General features: G+C 38.1%; 3 protein-coding genes and 1 pseudogene across 6 annotated transcripts in view; 2 read left to right on the forward strand and 2 right to left on the reverse strand.

The window, feature by feature from the left end:
- The window catches only part of LOC145503083 (general transcription factor 3C polypeptide 1-like), a 280,887-nt gene that overhangs the window by 132,768 nt on the left and 122,699 nt on the right, over nt 1-25,420 (forward strand). For all 3 annotated transcript variants that reach the window (XM_081482517.1, XM_081482518.1, XM_081482520.1), the window contains 4 exons: nt 3,065-3,162; nt 3,855-3,919; nt 15,766-15,844; nt 21,365-21,472. In XM_081482517.1, coding sequence (XP_081338643.1) covers nt 3,065-3,162; nt 3,855-3,919; nt 15,766-15,844; nt 21,365-21,472 — 350 coding nt within the window. The remainder of the gene's footprint in view (nt 1-3,064; nt 3,163-3,854; nt 3,920-15,765; nt 15,845-21,364; nt 21,473-25,420) is intronic.
- LOC145503102 (52 kDa repressor of the inhibitor of the protein kinase-like) overlaps nt 1-25,420 on the reverse strand; it is a 489,168-nt pseudogene that overhangs the window by 93,420 nt on the left and 370,328 nt on the right. The gene's annotated exons all lie outside the window — the stretch shown is intronic.
- Nucleotides 4,283-5,203, forward strand: LOC145503006 (P2X purinoceptor 7-like). The gene is made up of 2 exons (XM_081482429.1): nt 4,283-4,905; nt 4,981-5,203. Exons 1-2 carry the CDS (start codon nt 4,547-4,549, stop codon nt 5,150-5,152), a joined length of 531 nt encoding a protein of 176 aa, XP_081338555.1. The 5' UTR covers nt 4,283-4,546; the 3' UTR covers nt 5,153-5,203.
- On the reverse strand, nt 5,494-9,448 carry LOC145503331 (uncharacterized). Its single transcript, XM_081482807.1, has 3 exons — nt 9,110-9,448; nt 8,695-8,984; nt 5,494-7,802 (listed from the first exon to the last, which is right to left on the reverse strand). The coding sequence occupies exons 1-3, from the start codon at nt 9,446-9,448 to the stop codon at nt 6,071-6,073; spliced, it is 2,361 nt and encodes a 786-aa protein (XP_081338933.1). The 3' UTR covers nt 5,494-6,070.

A 25,420-nucleotide genomic window follows, 5' to 3' on the forward strand; every position in this document is an offset into this window, starting at 1 on the left:
AAGAATTACAGCGTGAAAAATGGAGCGAGTAAAAGAGGGGGGATGGGGAGGGGAAGAAAGGAAGGAAACGCTTACAGACAAACCCCTGGATTTTGAAAACCACCCACTTGGCCTTTCATGCCTGAGTGCACACACTGAGATTTTGTGCTGTCATTGGCTGTCATAAATTAACCAATAAAATCTTCGGCCTTCTGTAGCGGAAGTGAACTTTGAACCAAAACAAACTTTAACTTGTCAAAACATGTCTGAAACAACAAGTGCATGGTGGGGATGGAGAAAGCTCGATGACTCCGGGCGACCAATGCAGGCTTTGAAATTGCAATTTCAAAGCTAAATTTAGTAATTTATAATCAAGATATATCTCTACTCAATCCGTCTAAAAGGAAGGACTACAAGGGTGAAGTTTTAGCACAAATCTGCAAGAAAGTTAAAATGTGAGAAGTAGTCAAGTTGCATTTGTAATCCTTGTTCTCTCAAGATTCGAAATCTTGAATCACTGTATTCATTTGTCCAGGAATCGATACATGGTAAAATTAGCAAGTCAACTCCTACACAGGCAACTCCAGTAAAGAAGCGTTTGCTGGAAATGCCAGATCCGCAAATCAGTTCGAGTGTTACCGCCTGTAACAAAAACAAACGACGGAAGGTCTTCTTGGAAAACTTTGGAATTTGGGCAAGAGAGGCTTCAAACATCTGAGAGGGAAAATGACGATAATCTTGACCAGTATCTGAATAAAGATAGTCTTCCCCTAGGCGGCCTCCCAAGTCAAAGTTGTTTATAAAATCAACTCTGGAAATGTCCTTGTAAGGAACAGCTGCAAATTGTGTCACATTTGCTTCTGCAATAATGTGCAGGCTTTGAAATACCAAAGCATCGGCATTGCACTACAGGATTTCTACCATTCTGTCGAAGCTCATGACTAAATCCTTGTACTAAAAAATCCCATTCCTTGGTCTTTCTTTGCTTCCAAACCCCACAGAAATGCTTGCTACGCAGGCTAAAACAAGTCAAGGGTGTCTACCAATTATCTTCTGTTTTACCAGTACCTAAGTGGGGCACAGGTCTTCAGGAATGGATCTTTTTAGCCATACGGTGGCCATTTTGAATTCAATTGTTTGAAATAGCTATAATGGGATCCTCAGGGGGAAAATACATACTAATTTTCCCCTGAGCATCCAATAATATTCTATCACTATTTGAAACAATAGAATTCAAAATGACCACCGTGTAGCAGAAAGGTCTATTCCTCACCACTCACTCTCCAGTGGATAGCCACTTGGCAGGCCTCCTCCCAACTCTTTCATCCCAGCTCTTGCTTCCTTTCCTTCTCAGCCACTCTATGCCATGCAAGTTGTTTTTGGTCTTCTAACCCTTCTTCTTCTCGGTGAAAGCCAAATCAATGCTCTCGTAGGATTGTCTCTGGACTGCATTCTCTACAATGCCATTGCCTCGTCTTCACTTTCTTGCTGATTGAGGTGACTCCAGACCTCTTGACTGGATAGTTCTTCATTTGAGATGTGCTGGGGCCACCTTGCTCCCAAGATCCATTTCGTATTAGTAACAAAGTAATAATTGATAAAACTTCGATTTCATGGTTTTCTCTAAATTATATATGACAGAGTTTTTTTTACTTGCTCAATGGAATCTTCTCGAGATTGTCATGTGGAAATAACAAAAATTGGAAATCATTTCTTCACTGCATTTTAGCCATCTCAAAACACAAAATCTCACTTCCCATTGGGTCAGAACCATGTAAGGTGGAGGCATGAGACTACTATATACTAGTAAAAACTTTCCTGTTCAGGTCTCTTCAGTGTTCCACTCCGACAGCAGAATTTCTCATTCATTCCAAATTTGCTTCCACAACCTCATAGCAAAACATCTTAGTTACTTTATAATCTAAACAATCCTAAACTCTTTTGTCATGTTCCTAAGGCATTTTGGAATGGCAAATAAAAGGGGAGACTTTTGATGCTGGCTTACTGCTTGTGACAAAATATAATTATTTTCCAATTTGGAAAAAAATTCTGGATTTGAATACAATTCTTGGATTTGCAAACTATTTTTGAATTTTTAGAAAGTTACAGTCAAACTTGTCTGTAGCGGCCCTGTATTAAGTGGCCACCCTCTAAAAAAGCAGCCAGTTTTCAAAGTCCCGATTTTTCGCTCATACAAATGGTGTATTTGTTACTTGTATCAGGCGGCCACCTCTATTTAGCAGCCGCGACCACCCTGTAGCAGTCCTATGTTTGTCTTTCTTTGTTATTTATACTTATATTAAGTGGCCACCCTTGAACATAAATGGAGGCACATGTCATTTTGTGGGGTATTTTGTCATGTTTAAAATGCGATCCATCGTCACTATAAAGAACTAACATGTACAAAGCTACTGTAAGGTGATAATCGGCAGTTTAGTATCGTTAAAGCTTTACAGGTATCCGCAATGTGCTGAAGTACAGTACTATATCATTAGACCATGCCCAGTGAGTATTTTTAGAGATTCTGTATTAAGCAGCCAGTTCCTCAAGTGCTGAGGGTGGCCATTATATACAGGTTTGACTGTATTTGTGGATCCAATAATTTCATTAAGATTTGCAATAGTCTTTACCAGCCCTCCAACAATGATTTGCAAAAAAAAAAAATGTGATTTAAAAGATTTTTTCGGTTCTGAGAAAATAATATTTTGGAATTGTCCTCTAATTGTTCCATACGCCTGTACGCCTGACTAGTCTCAAATCCCAACCCTTCCACAATTTAAATCAAGCAAGCAAGGAAGATTCTGCAGTGAAAAGCACACGGTATTACCGTTGGAACTCCCCATTATCCCACTCCCTCCCTCCCCCCTACATATCAGATAGAGTGTTGGCCAGTATAAGCTTGATTTTAACTTAGCCCAAAAATTCCAAAATACCAAAGTATGAGAGAATAAACAGTTATCTATGCCTACAGTATCTTACACAATGATGGACAATTATCACAGCTTTTATGACGTTGAATTACACTTAAGCTTAGCACCAGGCAATGGAACGTGTACATCTTATTTTTTGTTTGGTTTTGGTTCAGTTGAAAGGGTCACATACAGAAAGCTTAAGAGGAAAGCAATTATATTGGAATACCTACAAAAGGTGAAAGTGGTTGAAGGAACTAATCCTATTCAAAAGGTACCCCTCTTTATTGTTCTGTGCTATGTTTGGTTTGCAATTGTCCTTGCATGTTGAGCTTATACCTATATTTCTGCCTGATGTACTTTCACACTTACTGAACTACATGTAGGGGTTGGACATATTAAAAACAATACAAAAAGATCACACCAAGGCCTTACTTTGAAGTTTATGTTTACTTAATACATTGATTTTTGAGGCTGTGAGGTTGCTTTACCACAATCATTATTCCATGGCAACTGCATGGCAGTTTAAGGATAAATTTGTAATTTTAATTTCAAATCAATCGGGAAACAGTGAACAAAGAGCTTCTTTGTGGTATGTACCACTGCAAAATCCTGTTCATTTTGTATGTAGTCCAGTTTTGAGGAAGCCAAGAATGATGAATAAAGACCAAAGACACATCTGTACTGTGTCAGTCTCAGTCTGAAATCAACTAATTATTCACAAGTTATAGTGAGAACATCAACTATATACCACTGTTTGATCTAATGCTTCAGACCTCTTTTGCAGGTATTTGTGAATATTTTAGTTCAGATTGAGACTAACACTGATTGACTGATTGATTGATTGATTTGGGAAGAAAATCCAGTTATGTACCCATTTTATGATGAACTGCATTGTGAAAAATACTAGAACTATCAAAGAATTGTTTGATTTCAAAGTGCGTAATTGAGCTACTGTATCTACAGGTTGTGATATCAAGTGAGGAAGAAGAAGGACATCAGGGACGAATTGATCGAAAGGTGCTATTCAGGTACAAACTAAGCAGCATTGATGCACATTAATTTTTGTAAATGTCTTTCTGTGGAAATTTAAAGACATTCACTTAAATGCATTACCTCACTGTTAAGAATTCTTTTCTTGCTATTATTTTAAATGCATTGAATTCTAAGCTAATTGAAATAAAGCCAAACCTCCCATAAGCAACCACCCAAAATGTCAAGCCTAGGTGATCACTTATGAGAGCTTAGACCATATTGGATCCAAATCATGCTTCATTAGCATAATAATTTTATGGTGACTGCAGAGACCTACCCCATGTTTTAAATAATTCATGTGTTTTATTTATTTCATTTCACATTAAAGGAGAACTGAAGTCAAAAACTGTCATGTTTTGTAACACTTTTTTTAGAAAGCCTAACATAAGTAAAGTCGAGATTAGACAGTTATTCCTGTCCGTTTCTTGGTTTTCGCGAGAAAATTAGGTTTGAAACTGCCTATTTCCCGCTTTTTGGGCCTTTTCATTGCGGGCCCGTAATGCGTGTCAGCGGTAGGCTGTGACGTATGATATGGGGAACACTGATTTCGTAAACAAGAACAAAACAAGCGATATGAGCTGAAAGCTGTCGTTCTGTCGCGGATTTCCGTTGCTATTTTCAACATGAGTGGTGTACAGCCATTTCAGTTTGAGCCAACCTATCCTCCTGGTGAAGAACCAGTTGATTCGGAGGAAGAAGGAGACAAAGGGGACGGCGAATTAGCCAATTTTGATGTTAGAGTTGGAAACATCGAATGGTGCATTTGTGGGGGCAATTGTGTTCCAATGTCGACGGCCGATGAATGTTTTTGCTGTCAAGAATTGGAGGCCCTCAATCAAAAGTTCGACGAGTCGGGGGTTGAATGCATAACCGACCACGCAAAGTTTAGAATTGTATGCCTGGATACGGACGTGCTAAATACTGCCCTTGTTGCAATTCACAACGCACGCTGTAATCCCTTGCCGGAACCCATCGAGAACAGGTTAGTAGTTTTGAAAATACAGCCGCAAAAATTATTTGTTCATTGTATAATCCGCATATTTTTAATCTCTTCTAGAACATGGCGTTTAGCAGCCTACCGTCAGTTTACTTGGTGGGTTCATGGCGTACTGGGAAAAAAAAACCGGCGAGTGATTCCAGCGTGCGTTGTGAAAGCAATTAGAAATGAATTTCCAGAGGAGAGTGGTGAATATGCTGGATTCAAACCGGCGGAAATCGATTTAAGTTAAATTTTCGAGACAAGCCATCGTGGATTTTAGCATGCTTTATTGATATTGATTTCTAAAAATTTATCAATTGTAAAAACAGTACTCGTCTTTGGCTAATACTCTTATATTGATCTCTACAATTAACCAGTTTTATTTTCCAGTAGTACATGTATACTGGTTCTTGTAATTATTTTTTCGATTTTCAACAAGTTGTTCAATTCACCTTAGAAATATTTATAAGTAATAGTCATGATGAAACCCAATATGCATGGTTTGTTTTTATTAAATTTTGATTTGAAATTTGAAAGAAATGTATTGCTTGCTGTTGTTTTCAATGGATTGACAGGATGTCATGTATTTAAGAAAAAATAATGTTAATCATCCATGATCACGGGTATTTCGATCATTTGATATATGACCTTGCATCTTGCCTATTTGAAATAAGCACATGTTATTCAGTGTTTTGTTTGTTTGTTTTTTTAATTTTTTGCTATTGCTCTATGTAGTTACTAAGCAGTTTGCAAGCAACGCTTTTATGAAAGACTTTTTAGCGGTTTGGACAGTTTTTCAGTGTCAAATTATATGGAAGCTTACGGACACAGAGTAAATAGCTCTTAGAAGTGTATACCACATGTAGTCTCAATCCAAACAAGTCATTTCTATTCCAAAAAAATTTTGATAATAATGGCTGTAATAATTGTTGAAGGACTGACTGGGCAAGATGGCTTTTTATTATATTGTTCAGCACACCAACATCATTGCTTTAAATAACCTAAACTTGGCAACAGTTTGATTTGAAAGTTAATTAAATGAAAGTAACTTTTCCCAGAGCAAACCACCAAAAAGGTAAGATTTTTTTGGTGTACATCTACAAAAAAATACCAAAGAATAAGTGAACACTTGCTCAAAGCCCTTCAATAACCATTGCATCAAATTAATTCAAGTATCAGAAAATCTAGATGTGTGCCTTGCAATAACGTTTGCTTTATCTGGTCGAGGAGTGCAAGCAATGTTGCGTGGAATATGTGGTGCTGTGAGAGTGGCACTTCTTTCAGCAACATCTTGACACTTCCTTTCAACTATTGCATCCAGCAATGGGCGTACATGATCCCTTGTTGTCTTCTCCATGATTGGCTTAGCAATCCACTCCTTACTTCTTTTGGGGAAGACCACCTTGAAACGAAGCTCTCCCTTGGTTTGTCCCCTCGAAGCGGTGGCATGGTCTCTGCTGGTGTTGGCATTGTGGTCAAGGGCTGCTAGCTGTGTTCGAGCAACCATGCCCTTATACCAAAAGTGCTGCTGTTTGGGGAGGTATTTTGTCTGGACGCTGTGATACACCTCCAAAGATCCAGTGTGACAGCTGAGTGTCAACTGCTGGATGTCTTGCAGTAGATTTTTGTCAAATACTACTTCTTTTAATGCCTCATGTGCTGGTGAACCCGGCCTTAGCCATCTCTTGGTTCTGGCCACATTTCTTGGGATGGGTGGGTGGGGACATTCATGATAATGATCTGCACTGTCCCAGTGATGGATGTTGGCAGTGTGGTGGACAATTGATATCCACTTCTCTCGTAAGAGTTCCTTGTCCCCATTGCATGTGTCGGCACACCACCAGAGATGGTTGGAGACTGACTTGATCCAGGGAAAAAGATCACCACAGTCCTTCTTCTTTGCCTTTTCAGTTAGTTTTTTAGTGACACTTTTTGCTAAATGCCACACATCAAATTGGTGATCCACATCAGGGTAGATTCGTTTCATATCTGACTTAATGCTTACATGGCGATCAGTTGCCACAACCTTCACTTTAGCTCCTTTACCCTGGATATTTTCCATGCACCTTTTAAATCCTTCTCTCTCCATAGCATTACTGCTGGTCACTTCACTGACCTGAACAATTTGGAAGTCAACAATTTTGTCGCTGCTTTGATCAATCATGGTGTAGGTGCCATATTTGGCATTATGCCCTGGGCTGTCGCAGCGACCATCTCCAGAAAGCCACAACTCTCTGTCTTTCAACTCATTAAAAACAGAATTTTGTTCTCCCTCCCAAACTTCATTAATTACTGGAAATAAATATGAGTCTTGAATGTTACAAAACGTTTTCTCACTGAAAAAGCATAACCTCAATATTTCAGCTAATGTAGCTATCTTGGTGTAGGTGGCTCCACTTAGGAGAATTGACGAGGACATCAACAGGTTTCCAGCAGCCATCCCTTTGATCATTGGCTGGCTGTTCCAGAAGTAGGTGTGGCCATTTATGCACTTAAGTGTAACAAGCAACAGAGAACCCTGGGTAGATTCATGCCTTTTTCTTATGCCTGCACCACACTCAGGGCATCTTTTAAAAAGCTTAACTAATTCTAGTTTGAACACAAGCAACTTAACATCATCTTGTGGGTTGACAGCTTTTGAGTCTTCAGTTTCTGACTGTGAATTGTTTGAGTGATCTGACATTTCATCATTTTCCAATGGCACGTAAGATGGATCCTTTTGAGGTGAGTTGTCTGGGGTGATTTTCTGTTCATGAGAAGGGCCTATTTCATCAGGAAAGATCACTTCCTCTCCGTAAAAGTTTTCATCAGTTTGAGTGCTTTGGTCACACAGGATCACATCAAATATCGTCCACGACCACCCCTCGACTATATACGAGTTGGTGATGAAGTAATCAAGTCTAGTAAACAGGCCAGGAATTTAGGAGTTGCATTCGATCAATGTTTGGATTTCAAAGAACACGTTAAAATAACCTGCAAGAGCGCACTTTTCCGCATTCGTAGTATAGCTAAAATTAGGCGATACCTATCCCAGAGTACTACTGAGACCATTGTTCACGCTTACATAACATCGCGTTTGGACTATTGTAACGCCCTACTGTACGGTCTCCCAAAGTATCTGATTAATAGACTTCAGCTTGTACAGAACTCAGCAGCTCGCCTTGTTACCTTGACTAGAAGGCAGGAACACATCACACCAATACTAAGGAGCTTACATTGGTTGCCATTTCATTTTAGGATTATTTTCAAAATATTGTTGTTAACTTACAAAGCTCTGAATGGACTGGCCCCTGATTACATTAGAGACCTACTGCGATTTAACATTTCTGGTCGGACACTACGATCTTCAAACAACAGGTTGCTTGATGAGCCTAGAGCAAATCTTAAAACGTATGGTGAAAGGGCTTTTTCCATGGCGGCACCAAGGCTCTGGAATAAACTACCCCTCCAGATCAGACTTTCATCATCAGAGGCAGTTTTTAAGGCTAATCTTAAGACTTATCTTTTTAAGCGTGCATTTGATTTGTAGTTTTTACTTTTTATCTGTAGCCTAATTGTATTATATAGCGTATTTAATTCTTAGGATTTTAACTTTTAGGATTTAGGATTTTAGGTTTTTAAAGAATTAGGATTTTAATTTTAAAGTATTGTAAAGCGCCATGGACAATTAGTGGAAAATGGCGCTATATAAATGTATATTTATTTATTTATTTTATTTTAAATGAAGACTTGTATGTTTGGGACTCGGTCGATTTCATCATAAGTTGTGCTCCTCGTGTGTTAATTTGACACCCAACATCACTGGTAGACTTATGTGTCAGTACACTTGTTTGATTTGCTTTCGTCGGTTCTACATTAAGTTGCACCAACGGCCCCTCCAATGCAACCTCACTATAATCTATGCCCTGGGTATTTAGACAGCCAACTTCCTGGTCACATTCACTTGAGGTACTAGCTACAGGTTCTGCATGTACACCCAGGGAATTTTGAGGGGCAGCTGCTGAATTACATTCAGTGAAGGTACTAGGTTCCACGACATTAACAGAGGAAACATGCTGCGTCGTGGTGAGTGATGCAATATACTGCAAACCAAAGCAGACATTCCGTGACTTAGTGTTCAGCAATTGCGTGAACGTTTCCCCTACATATATGTAAGATTAGAAGGTACTTCGAGTTGCGTCTAGCTAAAATTAATTCAGATTCTTACCTCTTTCTTTGCCCTGTCATGCAAACGGTTTTCAGACGATAGTCGAGGCTTCTTCCTTGGCCAATGGACAAAACTTGTTGGTACAGCATCCGGCTTCAATGTACGTTTTGCTTTCAACCCAAGTAGTTCTGCTTTAAGATCACGTTCAAAGCAGTCAGGCTCGAAGTGATCGGAACACAACCGAGTATCTTTGGTAACCACAAAGTCAACTCGGGATATTTTTGCTAACCACTCTTGCAAGAGAGAACCTTCTGTAGGAAGACGGTGGAAACTTATTCCATGCTCCTTGCTAACAGACCGAGAATCATTCGAGCATCCAACAGCACAACAATACACCATTACGACGGAACAGAGGAAACGATCGATATGCACATAAAGTGAGTAGTGAGGCTTACGAAAAATGGACAGCTTTATTTAATACAAAAAGATTGACGCAAGACCGGAAAAAAATCTGCCTGAAATATTTGAAAAAGGTGCGATAAGACATGAAGAGTTGCGAAAGGAAGGTGACGTGCATTGTAAATCGATCTCAGTAGTTTACGAAATTGCAATCATGGGATTTCCGTCGAGTGAAGCGCTGAACTAACTCGAAACGTAATTCAGTCAAACGCTTCTTCTGTTTTTAAGTCTCTCGCACATGTTCCCCATATCATACGTCATAAACTACTAAAGTAACCGCTGACCCTACCGTTCTGAGCCGCAATGCCAATAGCCTAACATCACAGTAAAAACTATTTTTTTGAAGTCAAAAAAAGGCCGAAATGGCAAAAAAAAGTTTGAAACATCAATATACTAGGTCTAAACTATAAGAAAAAAAATACTTGATTTTTGCCTTCAGTTCTCCTTTAAATTGTGGCTCTTGTACTACCCAGGAGTGAGATAATGTTACAACAACTTTGCTTTCCTTGTTATCCAATTTCCACTCTATTATCTGTCAAGTGGTTGCTTACCAGAAATTAAAAACAAAAGAAAATTTCAAACTTTTAGTACTAAAAGTGGTCATGATCGCTTAGGAGAGGTGGTCACTTACAAGAGGTTCCAAATATAGTGATTTGACTGTGAAACGTTTGGGATTTTGGCAAACTGGTCACTGAGGAGAGGTGGTCGCTTACCAGGGGTGGTCGAAATTGGAGATTCAGCTGTAGCAATACACTGCAAGCAAAGTATTTTTATGCAAGTCATTTAAGTATCTCATTGTAGGTAGTGTAAGTATCCAGTATATGTTAAATAACATTTAGTAATTGTATTGCAAATAGTTCTTTTCTGTGAATGAATTAAATAGAACGAAACCAATCTATCAAAATGTATAATATACCCATAAATTTTTGTTATATATTATACCAAATTGTTTTTGCCTTTTGACAAATTGTGCGCCTCAAAACACCTGTAAAAGGTTGGTCTATCCCTATTGATATTTTCATTGTTGGCATTCTCAGTTTGGAGAGCTGCAAAGGAGTTTGCGAAGCATCTTGACAAGGAAATATACATGCATAACTTATGCACTGGGAAGCAGAATTTCCCAAAATGTAAATGGAGGGAATGGCTATCTGATCAAGGGATGGTTTTACCAACAATCTGCTTCAAGTTGTTAAGAGTGCCTGCCTGTAAAAATCAGACAAATTCTTAATTTCGCAGCAAGGGTCAAAAATTCGATTTCGCTCATGTTCTTATGGTAGATAGGCTAGGGCATGACAAAAACTACTGGATAATTTTTTTGGCAAAATATCCTTTTATTTCAAAGAAATATGCAAATTACCGAATTCCGTTAAAATCATCATTTGACGCACCATTTTATTAAGCAAGTTTGAGAGCCTCGCATGCAAAACCACATCATTCTTCCGTCTTTAAAACACTCAAATATTTTTGTGCAATGTTTAAATGTGTACTGGGTTGATTTTAGGGAATGTTGCGTTGTCTCTTTGGGTGCAAAATAATCAAATTTCGAAGACATGTATTTTATTTGCGTAAAGTACTTCGTGAATATAATTAATTTTCACCATGTGCGAAATCTTCAAATGGATTAACCTTCTGGTGGTTGAGTCGCAGAAGGATGGTCTACAGATTCCTGTAAAAATTTCTTCGGGCAAATGATTGTGAGTGACGCGAGAGCTTTTCAAAGTACGTTAAAAATGCAAATATTTGACCATCTGTGGTCAAATTTCAATTTACGGGTTGGACGTACATTTTAGCATGCGCCACATGACTTGACCTATGTTAAGTTGAAATAGACACAGAGCTGATAATTTCGCAATGTTCTAACCTCATTTGCTGTAAAAGGCAGGTCCAAAGCTGATTTGACATGTTTCTCTCACCATTCGTCGCACATAAAGCAGAAGTTTGCTTTTGTTTACATAACGTCCGATGTACATCGCCAACTGTCAACTTGTTTAATGGTCGAATACCATGAATCTGTGACCATCTTTCTGCGCATATGAACATCTCTGCATCTAAGTCAAAAACGGCTGAGTCATTTGTAGATAGTTGCTTGCTTTGCAGTGCGCCAAAATATTACGTTTGATTGATTGCTGACCATTGCTGATAAGTGTGTTGGCGCAGCACAATCTTGCAGCCGTTATCTGTTCGTCACGCAATGCTGTCACGGCATATGCTGCACATTTGGATCTATTTTGTATAGAGCACTCTCAGGGTAAGTGAAACAATTTAAGCATAGTTCATCTGTTTGTTCATAGATATAATAATATGTGTATATTTATATAATCGTATTCTATAGTGTACGTGACCTCGGTCCACAAAGCTAGTGCCTGTACTCACTAGAATTAAAAAAAAAAAACCACCATAAACAAATTATAGGTCAATGAAGCAAGAACTAGCTGAAATAAAAATAGGAAATCACAACGTGTCTAATTCGTAAGAAAAACAGACTAAATTTAATCAGTAATTACGTGAGTAAATAGCCCTGGCCATGCCATTTTGATGTATTTTGTTTTCTTAGTGGCGAGGCATTGGTATGTTTATAACAGAAAATAGAGGACTGTTGTCAGTACAGTCCAAAATTATTGTCAGTAAAATATTGTGAATAAAACACCTATTGACCGGTTACCTCCGCGGCCACCATTTGGTCGTTCCGATAAGGGTTTCATTATTGTCTTTACCCCTATTAAGCGGCCACCCAAAATTTTAAAACTTTGTTTTGGAAAGGGCGATGGCAGAAAAGAGTCTGAAATTGAAGGTGTATGACGACTTATAATTCAAATACACGCCTATCCTAATTGTCTCGAATTGACTCCATGTTCACCAAGAAATTTATAACCCAATAGTGAAAAATTAAATATTCAAGGCACACCAACCTCTATTTAAGCGGCTAGCCCCATTAAGCGGTCACCACCCATTTCCCCGAGGGTAGCCCACTGTATTACATGTAAACCAAAAATAATTGCACAGCATGAAACGACCTAGGTATGAGTTCAGCATTACAGTATTACGCAGGGCATGTAGGTAGCGGTGGTCGAGTAAAAGATAACAACAGGCGTAATGGTAAACTATTCATTCTTTTCATTTCTTAATTTAATCTCTTCCTACTCATCGCGATTGTGTGCTCCCAGTGGTTCCAAGCCTTACGGAGCCTTACGTATTAAGATAGAAATTGTCCCACCCCTACCCCCTAAAACAGGATGATAGCATTGCGTGACGAACAAGGAACCGCAGCAAGCAAGGATTCAAGCCATCAAACCATGATGATCAAACATAATATTTTGGTGTAGTGCAAAGCAAACAACTATCCACAAATGACTTCGCCGTTTTTGACTTAGATGCAGTGGTGATCACATGTGTCGAAAGACGGTCACAGATTCATGGTATTCGACCATTAAATAAGTTGACGGTTGGCGATGTACATCGGACGTTATGTATACTAAACAAAAGCAAACTTCTGCTTTATGTGCGACGAATGGTGAGAGAAACACGTCAAATCGGCTTTGGACCTACCTTTTACAGCAAATGAGGTTAGAACATTTCGGAATTATCAGCTCTGTGTCTATTTCGACTTAACATAGGTCAAGTCATGTGGCGCATGCTAAAATGTACGTCCAACCCGTAAATTGAAATTTGACCATGGATGGTCAAATATTTGCATTTTTAACGTACTTTGAAAAGCTCTCGCATCGCTCACAATCATTTGCCCAAAGAAATTTTTACAGGAATCTGTAGACCATCCTTCTGCGACTCAACCACCAGAAGCTTAATCCATTTGAAGGTTTCGCACATGGTGAAAATTAATTATATTCACGAAGTACTTTTACGTGAATAAAATACATGTCTTCGAAATTTAATTATTTTGCACCCAAAGAGACAACGCAACATTCCCTAAAATCAACCCAGTACACATTTCAAACATTGCACAAAAATATTTGAGTGTTTTAAAGACGGAAGAATGATGTGGTTTTGCATGCGAGGCTCTCAAACTTGTTTAATAAAATGGTGCGTCAAATGACGATTTTAACGGAATTTGGTAATTTGCATATTTCTTTGAAATAAAAGGATATTTTGCCAAAAAAATTATCCAGTAGTTTTTGTCATGCCCTAGCCTATCTGCCATGAAAATATGATCGAAATCGAATTTTCGACCCTTGCCGAGTTATTTTCCATTTTTATGGACAGGGACTCTTAACAGCTACACATTAACTCATTAATTTTAAAAAAGGGTCAGCATTCTTGTCCCAGAAGCCACCTACTGCTCTTAGCCAGCTCATGCCAGTCTTGGTATGAGTAAAAGGTGTTTTCAGACATATGGTTTGATTGGCTGGATTCTTGGACTGAGATTTCCACCAATTCAATGCTGGTTTCCATCCATAAATATCAACTTGTTCATCTCTAATGAAAACCATTTGATCAAATCGCTTACAGAACATACAGGCTTATAGGGAGAGTATTCGATGAAGTCTTCAATAACAAAACGTGTGAATCAGGATGCAAAAAAACAATTTTCATGCTTGCCCTTTGGTCAAGCTGTAACCTTGATTAACTAATCTGAAAGCTTTTTTCACTAGCCCCCCTGTAATTTGCATTTCCTTGAATATTATTTTTCCCAAGAAATGTCAATTATCTGACAGACAAGTGAAAGATCCATAATGACTTTCTTTGCATGCTGGTGAATGCCATTTCTTGCCAGAATTTTTCTCCCTTTTGAAATTGCTTCAGTTCTAAATGGACTGTAAATGGAAATATGGACTTTGTTTGCATGGGTTTAGGCATTTATTATTTTAAATTACCCCTAGTCTGTTCAAATCTGTTAAGATCTTTCGGTGGGTCCTGTAACTGAATGGTTTTTGAATGCATGAAGATGAGATGTTGAGGAAATGTCAGTTGTTACACAAATTAATGAATGACGTTGTTAACTTTACCTTGAAGGTTAACACAGTGTTATTTCTTTTGGAAGTCAATGGTATTTAAAGAGACATTTTAAAGATGCAGTGCCCCTAAACAAACCATGTTAACTTAAACATAATGATGCATCAATTTTTTGACATACAGTGGAACCCCGCTCTACGGACACCCCCTTAATACGGACACCCTGATATTACGGACAGTTTCGTTTTCCCCGACGAAAAGCTCATATATTTTTTCTAAAATTAACCTGCTTATTACGGACACCCATTAATACGGACAACGGACACTTCTCTGTGTCCCGAGTGACAAACTCTTATACATCGTCAACCCTGCTTTACGGACACTGCTTGTATCTGTGCATTGTCTATTGTCACTGTCATGATTACGTGCTAATTAGAGATTTTGTATCCTGGTCAAATTATGACAGATTTCGGCGGGTTAGTACAATTTTATTACGAAATGAAACAGTGGCAAAATAGCATGACGCATTTGACCAGTTCTTTCTTCCGGTGCATTACCCAGTCTGCAGTCCTTATATAAAGTTTTCTGCCTGATACACTTACACAAAAGTTTCACTTTCCTGGTCTTTCGCTACAGTCCTTGCTTGTAGCCTTCTTCCTCTTTGACGTCTTATGCTTGCCACTATCAGCATTGGCCTCCGTTCGTATTGCTGGGTTGTTGCCAATGTCTATTAATTATTCAAGTAAATCCACGTGCTTCCAAGGACCATCAAAGATATAAACACACGGTATTTCCATACCAAGGCCTCCACCCCGATTAACTGCTTTTCCACATACTTCAACTGATCCTTGATTAGTAGGCTTTGAAATAAAATGGGTGACTATACCAGTGCGGTTTTTGGTGTTTGCGAGGTGATATGGAATGTGGCCGATAACTCGACTTTCCTTTAGCACGGCAACTGCGTTTTTTGTCCTCACCATTTCCCGGCTCTGGTTGCAAAGGCAAAATTTCACCGAGAGTGATACAGTTAATGATTTGTAATTTACAGTACAGTTAAAGCGTTTTGTTGCTGTACAAGTGTCGGCCTTAGTGTTTGTATCGATAAAACACGTGTCCCTGACTTTTTTCCGAGGACCCCGATTAATACGGACACCCCGTTAATACGGACATTTTGGCATGTCCCCTTGGTGTCCATATTAATGGGGTTTCACTGTACCTGTTAAGTTTTGTGTTGTGGACCTACATTACGTGCAACAAATATTGACGGGACATGAACATGAATGTGAAATTCTGAAGCTGCTGTCCAGCAGAACAAAACCTGTAGCTAACTACAGCATATTTGTCAACAGGATCGTTGATGATCTTTGTTCTCAAGGATTAATCAAGAAACTCAAGACAGTGATTCACCATGGAGCTGCTTCACAAACGGTAACTTTTTTCAAAAAATATATGTACTCCAATTAAGCTACATGTCCAGGGCAAAAATCTGTTGAAGTTAATGTTAACATCTCCTGTGGGCATTTCCATGTCATTGATCAGGGACTTTTAATTTGTGCATGTTTGATATAATCTGCACAATAACTCTTAAGTTATGGATGGGAGATTCACTTGCTCCTTCCTTCACTTCTTCCTTTGCTTTCTGTTAGACTTTTTGTGATAATATTCGCTGACCAATAATGTACACGGCTTTCGTGGTTATAGCAAAGTTTAAGTTATATTTGATCTGAAGGTAAAACGATTTCCCTTCAGAGTAATTAGTTTTGTGCTTTGCATTTTTGATGCAAGTACTCTAAATCTTACTGCAGAAATAATCTAGATTGAAAAGATTTTCACTCAAACATCTCTATGTATAGAGGCTATAATGTAAATGGCGCATTTCCCAGAAGTGTTCAGTTCATATGTCTGATTATAAACTATTTAAGACAGTACATGCATTCTCATTGGTCGATAGATGTGGTTAGAGGAGTATGCAAACACGGTTGTGACATCACGCTTTCTGTGTTTCCCAGCACAATATGAAACCATTTCAAAGCCATCGCAAGACTCGCGATGTAATCTAACTCTCAAGTACAAAAATTAATATTAAGGAATTCAAATGAAGAAAACTTTTCCAAGTTTTGATTTTGGGATTGGCCATCTCTTCCCCTCTGAGCGTGAGGAAAAAAAGCAAAAGAAAGAAGAACCACAGCGCTTTGCATGCCTCGATGTTAGTGAGCTAGACAACCTCGTCAAGGGAGCTCAAGCAAAGACGACAAAATATGCAACAAAATACACAGTAAACGTTTTTCAAGGTAATTTTTGCATTAAATTACCACAATAAAATTATCAAAATTTTTTTTTCAAAAAAAATGTACAAGAAAATTAAACGTGAACCATACACTACAGACTGTGAATGTTTCAAATCAAACTTTGTGCGGCCAATCAGTTGCCATGTTTTGGCTGTCAAAAGTGCATAAAATGACCATTAGACGTTATCAGCATAAAAATCTACGATTACTTTGGCAATGATAGTCGTGAACTTTTTTCATTCAGAATGGGCTTTGGCAAGAAGAATTAACGGAGATCTGGGTCACAAAACAAAAACAGAATTGGATGCCAATTTGAGGTTAGTTTACACTGAGGCATGAAACAAAGACAGAAAACTACAGTAGAAGCACATTGCTGGGATTTAGGAATGGTTTAGGGCACTATCTGAACAACCCCCAATACAAGAAAGGCATACACATTGCTACCAACCCAGCTTTCCAGCAGTCCAACCAAGTGTTAGACGCCGAACTGAAAGTCATGAAGAAGCACAAGGAACAAAACATCAAACACAAACCTGCCATTGAGCGTGAAGACCTGCAGCGTCTGAAAGAGAGCGTGGTTATCAGTCCAACAACTCCGCAAGGCCTCCTATACAATGTCTGGTTTCATGTCACCCTGTATTTCTGTTGAAGTGGGCGGGAAGGGCAAAGAAACTTGACAAAGTCCAGTTTTCTATTCCTACAGGATGAAAACAGCAAATGGTACACAACCATGGCCCAGCCGAGGTAAGCAAAACACGCCAAGGGGGGAAAGACAACACCACCACAAACTATGAGAAACTGGGAAGAATGTAACAGACAGCTCACCAGAATGATGGATTTAATGCCCTCTGGCTTTACTGCAGTAACCTCAACCCTGCCTGCAATGCTTTTTTTCAGTTTCCGAAGCGATTCTGGAAGGGTCCAGAAGAATCAGTGTGGTTCGAAAATTGATGTCTAGGTGTTAACAAGCTCGGTAGCATGATGAAAGAGCTCAGCAAAGCGGCTAATCTTTCTCAAGTTTACACCAATCACTGCATCAGGGCAACAGCTATAACATTGTGGTCGGATGCTGGTTTGTCAAATTGCCACATCATGACGCTGTCAGGCCACAGGAATGAAAATTCCCTCAAGAGCTACAGTTCTCGACCATCATCACAGCAGCTCCAGGTGTGCAGTAACGTTCTCTCATCTACTTTGAATCCACAAGCCACACAAGCCGATCAGCAAATGTAAGTCTTCTGTGGGAATCAGCAGCAACTTCAACAATCTAGATCCGCTGCTTGCGCTATGATTCCTAACCAGCAAAACTTCACAAGGCACGATGAGTAATTCAACTTCTCAACCATCTTCTCGGGCTGCCAAATCGGGCAAGTTCACGTTACTTTCAAGAGCAATCAAGCACAGTGACATTCATCTTGAAGTTCTTTCCTTACAGAATTGTAAATTTTTAGAACATTTCTTCTGTTTTCACTGAACTTTAGGCATTTCTCCGAAAGATTTAGGGGGATTCAAAGCTGATATCGCTTGCTCACTGGTGCTTTCCAGAAATTTGGACTTGATTTTGACTTTTGTAACGCAAAATTTCATTGGTTCATGTGTTATCAGATGCATGTTTTGATTGGCTAATAGGAAAGAGGATTTTCTAGAGTGTGTATTGAGAAAATCCTTTTGGATCAAGAAGTAAATAAACACAATTTCCCTTCATTTGTCGAATTAATTTTGAGACATATTTTATAAAAGCAATAGAGGACTTTTTTCCTTATTTACATAGCCTCATCTTAACACTTGGGGGTTGGGAGAATTCTTGATAGTTATGCAAACCCTTGACTGCATCTCGGGTTTGCATAACTGTCTCAAATTCTCCCAACCCTCCTTGTGTTTAGATGAGGCTATGTAAACACGAAAAAAGTCCTCTATTGCTAAACTGTACTTGACTGCTCAAAAAGAAGATATTGGAAATGACAAAATTGATGAGCTGTATGAATTTTTGAATGATTCAAGTCATGGTTAAAATTTTTAGCTGAGAAATGAACAGGAGAATTGAGGAGAATTTGAATGATGCGTTTCACTGTTACTATTATTTATACAGTACTGTATATGAATATGGACATGGTAAAGTGATATGAACAAATAGTTCACCAAAAGAAGAAAAGACATTATATAGGGCTGGGTGCTCTGCAGTCAGTGTATTGCCTTGGAAAGGGAAGCAAAAAGAAAAGATAGAAAAGAAATCATTACGGCATGGGGTATTTGTATTTGGTCACCCAACCAAGTAGGAACTTAACTTGGTTGATTGGACACGATGCGGTATGGTGATTCCACAAACAAAACAAATTTTGAAGTGGAATTGAGACCCCAGAACCTATGATCACTCGTACCTAACTGAAGATCAGTTTTAGGCCTCATCAAAGATATATATGCACAACCTTAAACTCTCCTTAACCCTGTTAACTGCAGGAGGCAATTTGATGGGCTAAGCTGAAGATGAAGAAGCTGTCATAAAGTAAATGCAAGGAGAGTGAAATCACTGATATTGGCAGCAAAAAGGAAGAATTCATAAACAAAAAAGAAAACGGGATCCTGTGATACAGGGGTTTTATTACTTGTTTTGGTGATTGGACAAATAAACAGTAGCCTCCATTTGGTGTGAAAATATGTTCGGATATTTGTCCGTGGACATTATCTGTTCCGAGAAGCAAACAGTTTTCTGTGAGCTTCGAGGAACAGATAATGTCCAAGGACAAATATCCGAACATATTTTCGCCCCGAATGGAGGCTATTGTGTTTATTATTCTTTAAATCCTTTTTGCAATGTGCGCAATTTTGAAAATTGGGAATTATTGGATTATTTAACAATTATTCCATGAGCGCGCGTTGGATATGAGATGGTAAATAGCCAACGAGGCCCATAGGCCGAGTTGGCTATAACCAATCTCATATCCAACAAGCGCGAATGGAATAATTGTTTTATTAAATTCAGTGCATTTGTATACTTGGAAATTATAGCTTAATTTTATTGGGTTTTAATTGTACAAAGCGACCGGAAATCGATGTGGTAAAAACAACAACAAGTGGGAAATCACATGACATGCGTGCCGTTTGTAAAATTAGTTGAATGAAAAATCTGAAAGCGAAGCAAGCGAATTTGCTGAATGAATTTATAATCAAGTAGAATTCAAGGAACGTATATCAAATGAAGGAGATATAAACTTGTTCAGAAAGTTTGAAAAGCGTTCAAGTTCGAGTCATGGAGAAGAGCCGAATAATTGTGTACTTACACATTGCCGTTATAATAACGCTGCGGAAAACTTTGATCGCCATGTGACAAAGACGTTGTGCCAAAATTATGCTCGACAAGACCTCTTTCAGAATTCCCTTGCTTTGAAAGCCTTGGCATTTCGAGCTGTATGTGTGGAGTTCATTGTTGGCCAGATTCAGAGTCAGAGACAGAAACTATCTTAGCGTCAGATTCATCTTCAGAATCTCCGAGGCCACCCTGATGGTTTTTTGTGGCTCATAAAGAACCAGGCTTACTTCGTTTCAGCTCAAAACACTCAACTCCTTGAGGTGTTTTTCGCAAGGACAGCAATGATGCCCGTTTTCCTGAGGCCTTTTACAAATGCTCTGAAAATTTATTTGCATGGTCAGAGATAATGGAAAACGGTTTGTTGTGTGGCGGCATGCGAAGGAAATGATCAATGGCGGCTCTCCTTATGGATTTAATCGATGAACTTTTGCAATACATGCCATCTTTCTTCCTCGCAGACGTGTAAAAACACTTCAAACAAACATTCAGTTCTTCTTTTGACATTGCTTATATCGGTTTCGAAAATTTGGTGCCACCAGGACTAGCAAGCCATTCTGTTAAGGTAAACATTGTTTTTGTTACATAATCTTCATGAGTGCGTAAAATCTCAACTGTCATATTTTAATTTTGCAACTTTTCGAGGAAACTTAACGTATACGCACCGTTAAATAATCTAATCTCAAACTTTGTGGCTTTTTTGTTGTTACTGGGACGGCATTGTCCATAATTTCCTGTATTTCGTCTGTAGATAGCTCACCGAATCTGTTTTTTTTTCGTCCATGTTTTTCTCGACGAAACTTGGCTTCCCGCGAAAAAGTTTATGCCGAGCGACATTTATCGTGTTCATTTCCATATAAGGTCAAACGCAGGTATAATGGCTGGTAACCGAGATCCAGTGAACCAATAAGAAAGCCAGAATTGCATTATCTGAGGTTGAGAATTTAATAATCTCGGTTATTCCCCAGTTTTTGCTGGGGGAATATTCGGTCACGTGATGTGTTTAGACCAATCGCGTGCGAGCGAAAATATTTGATGGATTATAAGAAGCAGTACTTTCTTTGCAGTCCTTGGACAGGGATCACCAATAACTTCATGAATGTTTTCAACAGTGTCAAATCTCCTCTTACATTCTCTTACCATTGTATTTTGCACTGATCTGAACATGAGCTGCACTGTACCCTAATTAATTATTTTATTTGTATTTGTTATCTGTGCGAGACAATAAAACTTAATGAATATCAAAATTTGTTGTATTTCTATTATCAAGTGATGTTTTGGTCATTATCAGCTTTTGTCAGGTTCCTTTAAACCAGTACTTCCAATGTTATTAATTTTGTAATATTTCTAAAATAGGTGGATCTCTTCCTCCATTCATCCATAAGTATTGATGATCCAGAAGTGGCTGTTATGCTGGAACAGTGTCGTGTTCGCCTGAGAGATCAAATTAATAAAGTTGCAGAGGTAAAGCTATTGTGCATTGTACAGTGTATATATATGTATCAACTGGTCTATGGCTCCATGTCTTAGTGCAATCCACACTTGTTCATGGGCTTATTTTGTAACCTTACATGGAAAACGTACATTACGCCTTATCCGTTAGACAGATAAAAGCGTTTATCATCCGTTTGTTATACGTTTGTAATCCATTTAAGCATTTCAGGAAAACCATTTCAAGCGTTAGGGAGGCCCCGTTAGGGGGGTTGCCCATGTCCCCTATATGAATTTCACAAGCAGCTATGTCAGCTCTTCATGAGGTTCTTATGTCGCCTGTCAAAATTTCGTATTATTATTAATAATAATAATAATAGTAATTATTATTATTATTATTATTATAATCCACTGAAGTCACTGAAGACACAACAGCAATGGAGTAATGATAATAATAATAATGATAATAATAATAATAATTATTATTATTATTTGAAAACTGAGACCAGAGTGACTTTCAGTTTTTGTAAGTGCAGTTTGTTCAACCTCGATCCATGGCTAGACTAGTAATGACCCCAATAAAATAACGAATTGATGTGACACTACCAGTTAAAAGTGAATGCCTTGTATCAAATTTGACATGATGGTATTGTCGAGAACATTAACCCTTTGATGCCCAAGTGGCCATATACGGCTGCTTAATGGTCGTGCTCTTTGTACCACTTGTGACATCATCAATTTAAATCTCATCAGATATTCTTGATTAGCAGATAGTAGTACTAGGCTAGGCCTTTCCACACAATGGTCAGGTTTAGATATCAACGACATTCCGACGTTGCAAATTGAAAAACAACGTTATCAGTTTTGGTACAAAAACGGTGGTAAAGTGGTCCGCTGTGCCTATGATTTTTTTTTTTCTTCAACAATTTATTTACTGAAGAATGAATAAAGTTTGGTTACAAAAGTTAACAATGACACCATATGGAATTAGTTATGAAAATAGGTAATGTAAATTCTTCTCTACATACTTATTTAACTTAAAGACTTTCCTTAATGGTAGCGTTTTCCGACTTTAATTATTAGATAAAATTGTTTCCTCAAAAAACTTCCACTTTTCTTTAAACAAATTCGTTTTATTCAATTTGAAGTATATATGTTTTTCAGTTTCGTATTTAGTTACCAAAATTCTTAAAAAGTGATTCAAGGAAGGTAATATTTCTTTACATCGACAAGTCCACAAGAAAGATTTTCCTAAAATTACTATGTAATTAAATAGATCCATCTCCTCCTCAAAAGACCCAACAATAGCATCGCAATATGTAAGCGAGAGGCTTCTGCAACTCTTGATTTTACTCAAAATTTTTTCATTAACCTCATGCCAAAAAGAATTTGAAAAAGAACAACCGAACAAAATATGGGATATGGTTTCTGTTAGCTGATGACAAAAGGTGCAGTTCGGATTAGAAATGTATCCTATTTTACACAGGCGGTCATTAGTAAACAGAACAGAATTCAACACTTTGTACTGAAAGGAGCGTAGATACAGTTTGTTAGCAACCTTCACTGGCAAAAGAAATGCTTCTGAAACTTGCTTATCATCAAGGCTAAATTCGTTCTTTAGCTTAACCCATTTACTTGGCTTTTCCAATTTTTGTTTTATAAGAAAACAATAATAGTCGTGACATTTAAGACTTTCCAAATCAAGAATCACCTTAAAATTTGGTATGTTGACATGCAACTTCAAAGGAATAGATTGCCTTAGGCCTCCCCAGACTAAAAAATTGGACCTTGTCAATCCCTCACTTCTGAGAACATTAAAAGACTCGATATTTGACTTGTCAAAGAGCAGATCATTTGTATATTTAATATTCATATTAAAGTAATGCTTATAAAAAACACTTTTACCATCGATTTTGATTTCTTTGTTGTTTCATATAACATATTTGTAAACATTATTTGGATCTACTATTTCCCTTATATTTGACCGCCACATTAACAGATCCTGATAAAAGGTGGATGAAATGTTTATCTGGTTTACATCATAATTACACTGAAGAAGAAAAAGACCCCCTTCATTATCCAAAAGATAATTAAGGTAAGACTTCCAGAAACCTGACGAGTCCTCGTCTGTTATTTGCTATGCCTATGATTGTTCAAGGTCCATTTCTAGGCTTCACACGTAATTAACATCCAACTTTTCACGGCAGCCAGGACGAACATACAACACAAAAGGTAGCCAGTGGAAAAGGGCCGAGAAAAACAGAAAGCAAGGGGCAACAAACAAAATTGAAAACGGTTAATGGCAAAAAAAATAAACAAATAAATAAAAGAAGTCCAAATTTTGGCTTATGTACATGCCTGGAATTGAAATTTTGCTCAATTTTGTGCCTAATCCTTGAAAAATCTCTCCTTTTAGTGAAAAAAAAGCTTTCTTAGCAAAACTTAGGCTTATTTAGCATCATGGCAGCTAAAAAACCTGACTAAGCGCTTAACGGTATTTTTTGGCTAAACTTTGGTATTCAAAGGGTTGAAACATCCACTGAAATCACTGAAGACACAACACCAATGGAGTAATAATAGTGTATATTTTAGGGCCGTCTACGTTATTATTTGAAAAGCTCTTCTCAGAGGTCCAAACGGTCTGGGTGAATGACACTCCTTCCAGATGATGTACACAAGGACATTCTGCCAAAGACCACTGTCTCGGCTTGGCTTTCATCTTCGGAGTCAAGGTCGCTGGTCTCCTTGTAACTTCCTTTGTCTGGCAGAAAATCTTCCACTTCATTTTGATATCTAAGAAATGTCTCATACAACATCTCTGTCAGTTTGACAAAGTTGTCTCCTCTCTAAAAATGTCCTATGTCCACTTTGCCTGCTATAGTATCTCGGTGACAGATGAAGTAAAATATCTCCAACAGATGAATTGTGACCCTATTTTGGAGAAAGTGGTTAAAGGTGAAAAGAGAAAAACGCGTTTATTCACATTTCAGACCAAAACGCATTTAAACACCATTTAAACAGGCTAAAAAACGTTTAAACCCGTTTACAAAATGTTTTAACACGTTTTTCCTTAGGCGAATGTTTACTTTAAATGAGCGTTTAAACGCAATAATTTATTTAACAGTAAAGCTGTTATGACAGATTATTCAGCATTATCGTTCCCACGCCTTTTGAAATCATGGCGTTATTAGAATTATTATGCCAAGCTGGTTTACTGGATGGTATGTAAAACTTATTTTCGCCATCATTCTCAGTCAAAGTGCAAACTTATTGTTTTGGTGAAAATACAAAATAATGATATGAACGCTTCTTCTTATCGTACTAAAAATGTAACGTAAGTTATGGTCTATACAGTGAGCCAAATGCATGAGTCTTCAGCGGCAATACACAATACACTTCACAGTACCATTTCCAAGAATACACCAACGTAACTTCATCCAATTTACGAAAAGAAATGTGTTGCTAATTTTCTTGTCGAAAATATTTGCACGTAGGTACAATCTGCTACAATTCTGCAACACGCAGGAACAAGTGTGACTTTCATTTTGCGATATCACAGGGAATCTCTAAATGATTTACCTGTGTGTTTGTGTCTTTCTTTGGTTGTCTTGTGAAGTATTTGCATCACGCGGAGACGGCCATTTCTCCGTGTGATCGATTCAATTCATGCGCGGCGACAGATGAGTGTTGTCTCGAGTATTAACTACATTTCAATCTTCTCCCCTGTTAAACAGAGGGCCGAAACTGTAATTCACGGCATAATGTTTGTAATGCAAAGGAGAACCACAGTTTTTTCTATTTGAAAGAAGTTTACTATTTCATGCAGCGTTGCAAGCTGTCAGCACACGGAAACAAACTCTGTATCCATCAAGGTTGATTTGGATCGGCTACCCGTGTTGCATTGCATTGCTGTCTCTCAGTTACTATGTTGTTCTGTTGCTCCAAGCAAACTCAACAGATTGAATAATTGGTCATACTAAT

This window comes from Orbicella franksi, chromosome 11, assembly GCF_964199315.1.
Source record: "Orbicella franksi chromosome 11, jaOrbFran1.1, whole genome shotgun sequence".
In the NCBI taxonomy this organism is placed as follows: domain Eukaryota; kingdom Metazoa; phylum Cnidaria; class Anthozoa; order Scleractinia; family Merulinidae; genus Orbicella; species Orbicella franksi.

Excerpts from the sequence above, each read along its gene's own strand:
- LOC145503006 (XM_081482429.1), top strand. The coding sequence starts at position 4,547 with ATGAGTGGTGTACAGCCATTTCAGTTTGAGCCAACCTATCCTCCTGGT. Across the intron at positions 4,906-4,980 it reads CCGGAACCCATCGAGAACAG|AACATGGCGTTTAGCAGCCT; the intron begins GTTAGTAGTTTT and ends AATCTCTTCTAG.
- LOC145503331 (XM_081482807.1), bottom strand. The coding sequence starts at position 9,448 with ATGGTGTATTGTTGTGCTGTTGGATGCTCGAATGATTCTCGGTCTGTT. Across the intron at positions 8,985-9,109 it reads ATGACAGGGCAAAGAAAGAG|TATATTGCATCACTCACCAC; the intron begins GTAAGAATCTGA and ends TTTGGTTTGCAG. Across the intron at positions 7,803-8,694 it reads AAGTCTACCAGTGATGTTGG|ACTTGATTACTTCATCACCA; the intron begins GTGTCAAATTAA and ends CCTGTTTACTAG.